We start from the raw sequence: 10,983 nt of genomic DNA, 5'->3' as shown, positions 1-10,983 counted from the left end.
GAAGACAGAATCTATGAAATGCCATATTAATTTACCCTAATTTTAGGTGAAATTATAAAATAGAAATTCATTAATTCATGTAAATAAAAATAATATCTCCTCGATAAAAGCTTACCATGTTTACAGATAATAGTGCAAATTAAATAATTTCACAATTACAACAGCCTCAAAATTGTATCTCATTCACTACTCAATTCTAATATCTTCTCCTAGTTTTATAATTATTCTGGAGAGGCTGCAATGTATAAATTCTATTAAAATCAAAGGACTTCCAGCACACTAACATAATACTGAAACCATTATGATTTCTTAATCATTGTTTTAAACATCTTTGTGTCTTCACATAAATGTTTATGCAAATGTAACTAATATGATAATACCACAATCCATTAAATAAAAAATACAGTAAGCTAGGTTAGTTTTTTAAGAAACAAGTAATGTACTCAAGAGCATTTTTCTTCTTCACTAAGATAGAAAAGTGAAACAAAATTAGCAATTCACTCCATGACAGAAAGTTTACTGTACTTCTAAATGCTTCACTGTCTCCAAAAATACACTTCTCATTGTTTTAGAACACACACACATTTTATATTTATGGGTTGGCATAGTTATTTTTTTTCTTGAGAAGACATTACAAAATGAAGCACTGAAATGAACAAAACTTCACAGGCAAAATTTAGGAAATCTGGAATCATCTTGCCTGGATCATAATTCAAAGACAGTGATAAATGCTTAGTCAGTGAGAAAAAGAAAATCAGTAGAAATATAATATGAAAAGTCTTTAAAATCCAAACACCAAATATAAAAACAGACTTACGTGAAAGCTGGGAAAGATATTTAAAGAAATGAGGTATGATGGAGTCAGAATGCTACAATATATCCCAACGTATTAAGCTAATAACTATACTTCAAAGTTGCAAAATCAGCAAATCATAAACTATTTGCTGCTGTGTTCACATGATCTTTCTGGTCAGATGTTTAATAGTCACTAGTAAATACATTTAAAATAAGCACTAAAGATAACTGCATGATCATATGGTAAGCATACCTGCCGCTTAAGAAGGCAAATTATAAGTAAAAATGAAAGCAAACAATTTTGTATTAATAATAAATACAGCTTCAAGCATTTAACATTATCAATATTTTAAAAATTTAAATAATAAATGCAACTATTTTATACAGAACTGTACCATTTATTATACACACAAGTTTATCAGTTCCCTTTGTTTACAAAGGCTGGTTATAGATAATATGGAATGTTACAGTACCATCTTGCATAAAATTTTAGTACAATTTGTACTTGAAAAAGGGTGCAAAAACACCAGCCTAATAAATCTGACTGAATGAAATATCTTTTCTTTCTTTTTAAAAAGTACATCATTAACACATACACCACAAACTGTACATAAGCTCACTTTTAAATCACCAACTGAAGATACAGTAGCAGGTATGTTGCAGTATTAACTAACTCTCCATCAGTTTAACCTACTAAAGGCTTCCACCGCTGCTCACTCAGGAGCCTTTGTTGACATGTAAGCTTGTAATATGAATTACTGAACTCAGGTAAGTACAATTTAAAGGAGGCGAACAACAGCTGCCAAGAATTATTGGTAGTAAGAAATGTCCTTCTCATAGAAGACTCACTGAGGATCAAACAGTCTTTAGATAATCTTTCTTCTTTAAAATTATTATAGCTGGTCAAGATTCTCCATTTTGAACTTTGGATGCTGGTGGCTGCATGAAATCCTTAAAAGGAACGAGTGCCTCTTTAAGTGCAGAGCAGACTTCTGCAGACGAGCAGGTGATGCATTCGACTAGAGTTGGGTATAAAGCAATCACTTGTGCCCAGGTATTTCCATCAACTGCAATTAAAAAGTATAAAATCTCAAAAACATGTGTATTTAAATAGCAGAGATTATCCAATTAACATAACACAATCCTTTAAATACAAGGCAAAGAAAAAAATCCCCCATAATATGGAGATTCCACAAGCTTATACCCTTTTCTTTTTTAATCTTTGGAAGACTTCCCAATAGATCGAATAAGATATGAGGGGGAAACATATGGTCAGAGTACAGAGTCATCCATACCAAGGAATGTGCTAAAGTCCATTTTAAATGATACTTCAATTTGTGAAGGCCTTGGAAGCTAACAAAGTAACTTGGAATTCAAACTTCTGTCATTTTCAGTGTAAGTGCCAGACAATGTAGTGCATATTTCAAGAAGAATTAGAATTAGAAAACAACTCAATTTCTTATGCAGTTGTATGCTAAAAATACAAATATTTAAATGGTTTCCCCAGTAATGTCCTTGATACTGATTTTAGTTTCAAGTGACCAAAGATCCACTCTTCTCTTGTACTGCTTCCTAATCTTTAACAGATATCACTAGATTTAAACTTCAGTGTGAAGAGACACGTCCGTGTTCCTCTCCACTATCACCAACAAGTAGTACAGTTGAACACTATTTGGTGAATGGGAAAAAGTGTTACATCCCATTTAGTTTATAATTTCCTTATACTCTGAGATCACATATTACATGTCTATTTTTCTGTAAATGCTGTGCATATTGCTGAGCGTGCAATACGCAACAAAACCAGCTGACAGATTTTGTTACACAGTATATGTATATGACACTATGAAACAAGTCTCAAATCTAGGAGGCAGTCTAGCATAAAAGAAAGATACTATATTATACACAAGGAACTTTGATTCTATTTTTCACTCCAATTCTCTTTATCTCAGCTTCTGTTGGAGAATAAAGGAATGCATTTCTTACACTAGTATTCTTCAAAATACTTCTTATAAAAACAATGACCAGGGAAGTTTGGCACATGTTGTATATATTATCTTCCTTTTGGGGGATTCATAATTCACACGAATTTATTAAAAACTTGCAGTAAAAAAGAGGCTTAACTTTATCTAATCCAGGATTTCCAAAATTAATTTGATTATGGGATTTTTTTACATTCAATATCTACTGACATCACTCATCATCATTAATATTCATTCCTGAGTACAAATCTTGGGAAATGCTGAACTGTTCATGCAATCCCTTCTTCACCCAAACAGAGGCTTCCTCAGACTGGAAATGGGAAAAAGAAAAAGGGAGGGGAGTGGATGGGTAATGGTGAAGGAGGGACTCAGGCCAGTGCTGTTTTTATCTGTTTTATATCTTGGGAATCCATAAGAGATCTCATTTGTAAAAAGAATTTTCCTTGCTTAACAGAAAACAAACAGTTTAAAGAGAAGTTTTAAACAGTCTGCTCCAGCTGTCTTCTATGAAACTTTCCACTAATCATTTAACAAAAGATTGCACAGAGAGGATTCTGGAAGAATGGCAGAGAGGAAGTACCTGGAATCTGTCTACCCACCTAGACAACAATTGTATTGGCAGAATCGGCTTGATACAACTATTTTGGAACTCTGGAGTCTACTGAAGGCTTGCAACTTCCAGAGGTAGACTTGGATAGTATATTGTGGTTAATTTCGGTCAATTTCAGCTCTTAGCACAGTACCAGCTACCCATCCCTCACCCCTAGCCATGTGGTAGGCAGCTGTGCACGTGTTCCTGGAGCAGCTTGCCTGCAGCAGGCCACAGTGGGCAAAAAGACCATATCCTCCAAATATTGGGTATCTGTGCTCTGATCGCTGCTTCTGATCATAGAGGTGTAAACAAAGGGACTTCAACAACAACAAAAAACAACTCAATTCAAAAAATGGCAAAGGACTTGAATAGACATTTCTCCAAAGGAGATATACAAATGGCCAATAATGTACACGAAAAGATGCTCAACATCGCCAACATAAGGGAAATGCAAATCAAAACTACAATGAGATACCAACTCATACTGATTAAAATGGCTACTATCAGGGGCGCCTGGGTGGCGCAGTCGGTTAAGCGTCCGACTTCAGCCAGGTCACGATCTCGCGGTCCGTGAGTTCGAGCCCCGCGTCAGGCTCTGGGCTGATGGCTCGGAGCCTGGAGCCTGTTTCCGATTCTGTGTCTCCCTCTCTCTCTGCCCCTCCCCCGTTCATGCTCTGTCTCTCTCTGTCCCAAAAATAAATAAACATTGAAAAAAAAATTTTTAAATGGCTACTATCAAAACAAAAAATTAAAAAAAACACAAGTATTTGTGCAGATGTGGAGAAATTAGAACCTTTGTTCACTGATGGTTGTAATGTAAAATGGTATAGCCACTGTGGAAAATAATACAGTGGTTCCTCAAAAAATAAAAAATAGAACTACCATATGATCCAGCAATTCTACTTCTGGGTATATACTCAAAAGAACAAAGCAGGGTCTTGAAGAGATTCCTGTACACACATTCATAGCAGCATTATTCGCAATAGCTAAAATGTGGAATTAACCCAAGTGTCTACCAATGGATGAATGGATAAGGAAAATATGAGACACACACACACACACACACACACACACACACACACACACACACACCACAATGGAATATTATTCAGCCTTAAAAAGGAAATTCTCCAATATGCTACAATATGAATGAAACTCAATGACATTATACTAAGCAATAAAGCCAGTCACAAAAAGACAAGTATTTTATGACTCAACTTATATGAGATACCGAGAGCAAAGTCATAGTAATAGAAAATAGAATGGTGGTGTCAGAAGCTAGGAGGAGCGGGGAATAAGGAGTTATTGTTTAATGAGTGTCGAGTTTCAGTTACAAGATAAAAAGAGTTATGGAGATAGATCATGGTGATGGTTGCACACTATTATGAAATTAATTAATACCACTGAACTATACACTTAAAAATGGCTGAAGATAAATATTTTATGTGTATTTTGCAACAACAGAAAAACTGGGGAAAAAAAAAAGGTTGCACAGATTGAAACCTATTTAGATTGCCCCAGGTGGAGAGTCAACTGACAAAATTAATTCTTGGTTTACTTCTGGAAAATAAAAAAATATGCTGTTTAAGGGGGCCCCTGGGTGGCTCAGCCAACTGGGCATCCGACTTCGGCTCCGGTCATGATCTCATGGTTTGTGAGTTCAAGCCCTACATCAGGCTCTGTGCTGACAGCTCGGAGCCTGAAGCCTGTTTCGGATTCTGTGTCTCCCTCTCTCTCTCTCTCTCTCTCTGCCCCTCCCCTGCTCACATTCTGTCTCAAAAATAAATAAATGTAAAAAAAAAAAATTTTTTTTAAAATACACTGTTTAAGATCACATCCTAAACTCAGGGAAGGCTCTTCAAATTTCTTAAAATATAGTTTTTAAAACCTACCATACATATGGGGTGCCTGGGTGGCTCAGTCAGTTGAGCATCCAACTTCAGCTCAGGTCATGATCTCACAGTTCGTGGGTTGGAGCTATGCATCGGGCTCTGAGCTGGCATAGGATTCTCTGTCTCTCTCTCTTTTGCTCTCTCTGCCCCTCCCCCACCTGTGTTTTCTCCCAAAGTAAAGAAATGAATTTAAAAAAAAAAAAAAAATCCCACTACAGATCTTGGGCTTACCTACCAAAAGGAATGAAAAAGCTGTATGTATTGATATGGAAGTATCTCCAAATTTTATGAAGCGGAGAAAAATAAAGAGTATTCAGGACAGTAGGTATAATATGGGGCTACTATGCATATTCATTTATGTTTAAAACTGGGCGAATACTGGAGTATATATATATTGTATTTATGTAATAAACTCATGGAAAGATCCACAAACTAATAAAAATGGTTAAATGGTTACCTATGGCGAGGTAAGAACTAGGCAGATATAAAATAGGATAAAGCTATCTCAAAACTTTTCCCTGTATATTTTTGAATTTTTGGAACATGTGTATGTGGTTACTAGCTATTCAAATTCTATTTTCTCCCTCTCTCTCTCTCTCTCTCTCTCTCTCTCTCTCTGTTGGATGGTTGATCTTGAGCCTGCATGGAGCAAGCTGGCCCCAGACTTCTCCAAGTCTACATTTCTTTTCCTCCAATTCTTACGTGTCCAAAGACAGGGAACTACAGACATGCCTTTGTAGGAGGGTTGCCTATACAAATTTTAAAGTAAAGATCAAGTAAAATGATAAAAACAAAATTCCCCCAAATTAAAAATAAGTCCAAAAAATGCCTCCTCTCTCACTAGAAAACCCTAACACAAATGACTAATGTTTTAAACAATTTTGGACTGGCAACGAGCAATCCAACATATTTCCACTGGAAAGGCTTGGCTTTTTCTTAGTTATCTTCTTTTTTCCTGTTTCTTAATGAAGCTTATCATAGCTTTCTAATATGTTACAATATCATCTTCATTTATGGTTACATTTAATTTAAAATTTCACTTCATATATCCAGAGCCACAATTCAAACTCTCTTAGACAATTTTTAACAGTAAGTTAAATCATTTACCATTACTACACTGCCCTATTCTTGGCCCACTAGCTATGAAAAAAAAAAAAAAGTTACTGAGTTTTTCTTCCCTTTTCTTCCTTTATACAAATTTTGGTTAAATTCTTGACAGCTGTCTAAAAATTCTACAAAATAACGCAAGCACTATGCACTGAAATATACTGGTTATATTTAATATACTATAGCAATAACATGGGAATTGGAGAATTTCCTGTTTAAGTCTTAAATATATTTTAGACTTGAATTAAGAATCCAATTCTATCCTATGATCTAATAAAGATTTTACTGGTCACTAGGAAGTTAATGCATGACTTCTCTCTCTAAAATATCAACCAGAACATTTTTTTTTTTATGAAATTTATTGACAAATTGGTTTCCATACAACACCCAGTGCTCATCCCAAAAGGTGCCCTCCTCAATACCCATCACCCACCCTCCCCTCCCTCCCACCCCCCATCAACCCTCAGTTTGTTCTCAGTTTTTAACAGTCTCTTATGCTTTGGCTCTCTCCCACTCTAACCTCTTTTTTTTTTTTTTTTTCCTTCCCCTCCCCCATGGGTTCCTGTTAAGTTTCTCAGGATCCACATAAGAGTGAAACCATATGGTATCTGTCTTTCTCTGTATGGCTTATTTCACTTAGCATTACACTCTCCAGTTCCATCCACGCTGCTACAAAGGGCCATATTTCATTTTTTCTCATTGCCACATAGTATTCCATTGTGTATATAAACCACAATTTCTTTATCCATTCATCAGTTGATGGACATTTAGGCTCTTTCCCTACTTTGGCTATTGTTGAGAGTGCTGCTATGAACATTGGGGTACAAGTGCCCCTATGCATCAGTACTCCTGTATCCCTTGGATAAATTCCTAGCAGTGCTATTGCTGGGTCATAGGGTAGGTCTATTTTTAATTTTCTGAGGAACCTCCACACTGCTTTCCAGAGCGACAAATATGCCAGCTCTTTATCCTATCCTCAAACAAACCACTTTGAGTAGCAATGCTGTAGAGGATTCAAATAGAACAAAATATGGCCCAAAAAGCCTCTCAAGAAGTTTACAAGTTAAGGGAAGTGACTGATTCATCTATATGTGTAACAGTAATACATATAGAGTGCCTTCGGACAAAGGTACACATAAACTAGCTACGAGTTCAATGAAAAGAGAAATCATTCACCACTAAAGATTAAAAACAAGGTTAAAAAGTGGAGTGGTATTTGAACTAGGTAGACATAGGTAGGAGAATGAAATAAGCAAAAGGTTAGAAAAACTTGGGTAGACTGAAAATTTATTTTGGTGGGAAACAGGATACGTGAAATCTAGTGGAAATAAAGCATAAACCTAATAGAGGCTGACAATAGTACTCTCTGCATTTGGTAGGTAATGGTACATGAAAATTTTTTGTTTTGTTTTACAAGGACGGGAAAATGAATGATCAAAGCTGCACTTTTGGAAAAATCATTTCTAGCAACAATGTAAAGAACGGAGAGAAGAGAGATGAGTAACAGAAAGGGGAAACAAATGAGATAAGGCTATAAAATGATTCAAAGTTGAACAGTTTATACTTATACCATAATTCAGTACACATGCAGGATGAAGGCTACTCCCACCCAAAACTCAGTGATGCTCCACATTAAACTTATACGAAATACTAATTATCCATGCAACACCCTAACTTCAGACCAACTTAGTTAAATAAAAAAAAAAATTAAAAAAAAAAGCCAAACTGTTGTTTAATATTAAGAAGCTAAAACATTTACTTAATTGACATCCTAATGGACTTGATGCTTTGCTGTCATAAGGACTGGGAAAAAGGAAGTCTAATAGTTGTTATGTTCCTAAAATTCAGTTAACTTAATAATAGAAAAGTACATCAGAAATAGAACATAAATGTTATGAGTTTAGAATAACTGAGTTTCTAAGCACTTACCATTCTCAGGCTGAGTTTTCTTAAGTGAATCAATGAGAGTACTGACTGCTTTTAAAACAAATATAATTTCTGTTACTTGTTGCCTAAAAAACAGATGGGAAATTATTTCCATCATGATTTTAAGATATGCCATGTGTGTTTACTAGGTTTATACAAATAGATATATTTTGGAAAAATACTGAACACAATACAAAGTTAATTTTAGTTTTAAATTCTTATTAAAATATTTTATTAACATATACTTCAGCGTGCAAATAAGATTTATAGTTATTTTTACCATAAGTTATCAATTTCAAAGGGAGGGGGAGGCAAACTATTCAGGCAAATCTAAATTTGTAAGATAATTGTAAAATATTTCATATAATTATTTAACATTAAGTCATTTTATAATATATGCTTTTAAGGCTTCTCTACAAAAATGGTTTTTTTTCTTTTTAACTACTTAGCACCAAAAGGGATTTGCCAAAGCTTAAATGGAAATAAAAACCACTATTACCTCCTGGCACATATTTTATCATGCTGTTAAAAGAACATTTAAGATTATAATAGTACTTGTTTGATTTTCTAATACAACAAAAAGAAACATGCTCAAAACTAATCCTAAGGTGTCTCCTATTTGGAGACATCAGTAATGAAGAATGAACTTGGGAGTAAAGGATGAACAAGAGTAGCTTCATTCCCTTCTTTATCCCTACATAGTTTCCTCCCTTTCCCCTCATTGCTGACACCAATCTGTGTTTTCATTCTGCAGAAAAAATTTTTCTAATACTATGACAGAGTACTATTTCAAGCCTCCCTTTGTAAGCATAGAAGAAGTTACTGTGTTGCAATGTAGTTTAGAAAATAATGTAATGATGCTGCATCAAACACAGGATGATACAATACAATACTTTATAGGACAACTATAAGTAAGACTCAATTTAAAAGCAATAAACACTAAAAACATGAAAAATGAAGGAAAAGCTGCTTTCTGAAGTCAAATAATATGTTATAATCTAGTAAATAAAAATATTCCAAGCAAAGCAACTTTATTACTGCTTTTCCAAGTATACTTCAGAGATTATGGTAAATCAATTTTCAATCATGCCCATAACCAAATTACTAACACCTGTCTTTGGAATGTTTTTATATATAAATCTGAATACGAGGAGGTATAATTTATATTTTAGAAATTCAAAATATAGTGGATCTTAAAAATAGAAATACAAATGACTATTAAGCATTGGTAATTTAAAAAAAAAAAACAAACTACCATGTAACTATTTTTCATTCATCAAATTTAAAAAAGATAAAATAAATCATAAAATGGCAAATAATTTTAAAATGCTAAAAACTGAGAAAAGGACATATATACTTCTGGGAGAATGTAAATTGGTAGAAATTTCTGGTAGGCAATTTGGAATACATATCAAAAGCTTTAAAAATGTTTTTATCTTAGGGCACCTGAGTGCTCAGTCAGTTAAGCCTCTGACTTCAGCTAAGGTCATGATCTCACGGTTTACGAGTTCAAGTCCTGCATCTGGCTTTGTGCAGTCAGCTCAGAGTCTGGAGCCTGCTTCAGATTCTGTGTCTCCCTCTCTCTCTGCCCCTCCCCCTGCTCACAGTTTGTCTCTCAAAAATAAATAAACATTAAAAGAAATTTTAAAAATGTTTTTATCTTTTTTTAATTTTTTTTTTTAACGTTTATTTATTTTTGAGGCAGAGAGAGACAGAGCATGAACGGGGGAGGGTCAGAGAGAGGGAGACACAGAATCTGAAACAGGCTCTAGGCTCTGAGCTGTCAGCACAGAGCCCGATGAGGGGATCGAACTCACGGGCCGCGAGATCTTGACCTGAGCCGAAGTCGGCCGCTCAACCGACTGAGCCACACAGGCGCCCCAAAAATGTTTTTATCTTTTGACAAGTAATTCTAACTCCAAAAATTTATTATAAGTAAATAAGAATGTGCACAAAGATTTGGGGCTGATGATTTACCTCTCCAATAGTACCTCAAGAGATGGACCCATAATGATTTTTGAAACTCTATCCTGACTTTGATAACTCTATCTTCCAATATTATTTTGTTTCATTTGTTTTGCTTTAAACTCTAATTCCCGCATAAAAAAAATAGATTGGTGACATAACTCAAATTTATGATTACATTTTTTGATGAATTCTGATTTCTATCCCAACTTTGATTAGCTTTGGCTTAGCAGAAAGACCTAGAGCCCCTTCCACTGACACAGCTTGGCTAAGTGGAAAGCAAATTAGTTTAGGAACAAGGGCTAAATTAAGCACTCTAGATAAAAAGAAGATCTAAAATGCTAGCTGACTTGTAGAGAAATCTAAAAAAAATTGTAAAACTAACTAGGAAGTTCCCAGAGTATGGGGATTTATCAATTATTTTCTCTCTAGAGAGATCCACACCTATGTGCTCATACAGATCCACAAGTCCTTATCCAGAAATCCTTGAGAAAACATATTTTAGAATTCAAAATTTTCTTTTAAACCCAAAAAGGAAACTTGGTACACATATCATATATTACTTAACCTTCATGACGAGTCTGAAAAAGCATCCCAAAATAAAATGCATTAATATATCTGCAGCAAAACTTATAAATATTTACACCATATAAAATAAATAAAATTATAAACAGCTTCAGGTTACATTCACATCACTTATAAAAACAACTTGGTGCTCAAAGCTTTT

General features: G+C 34.6%; 1 protein-coding gene and 1 non-coding gene across 6 annotated transcripts in view; both read right to left on the bottom strand.

The window, feature by feature from the left end:
* Positions 1 to 496: 496 nt before the first annotated feature.
* Positions 497 to 10,983, bottom strand: part of MON2 (MON2 homolog, regulator of endosome-to-Golgi trafficking) — a 121,157-nt gene continuing 110,670 nt past the window's right edge. For all 5 annotated transcript variants that reach the window (XM_030323101.1, XM_030323098.1, XM_030323099.1 and 2 more), the window contains 2 exons: positions 8,295 to 8,377; positions 497 to 1,862 (listed from right to left, as the gene is read on the bottom strand). In XM_030323101.1, coding sequence (XP_030178961.1) covers positions 1,699 to 1,862; positions 8,295 to 8,377 — 247 coding nt within the window. In that variant the 3' untranslated portion in view covers positions 497 to 1,698. The remainder of the gene's footprint in view (positions 1,863 to 8,294; positions 8,378 to 10,983) is intronic.
* Positions 5,873 to 6,003, bottom strand: LOC115519602. Its single transcript, XR_003970597.1, has one exon. It is a non-coding gene; the product is annotated as a small nucleolar RNA SNORA38 (small nucleolar RNA).

Source organism: Lynx canadensis, chromosome B4 (genome assembly GCF_007474595.2).
Source record: "Lynx canadensis isolate LIC74 chromosome B4, mLynCan4.pri.v2, whole genome shotgun sequence".
NCBI lineage: Eukaryota > Metazoa > Chordata > Mammalia > Carnivora > Felidae > Lynx > Lynx canadensis.
The sequence above is the reverse complement of the archived record's forward strand: the minus strand, read 5'-3'. Positions and strand labels throughout refer to the sequence as shown.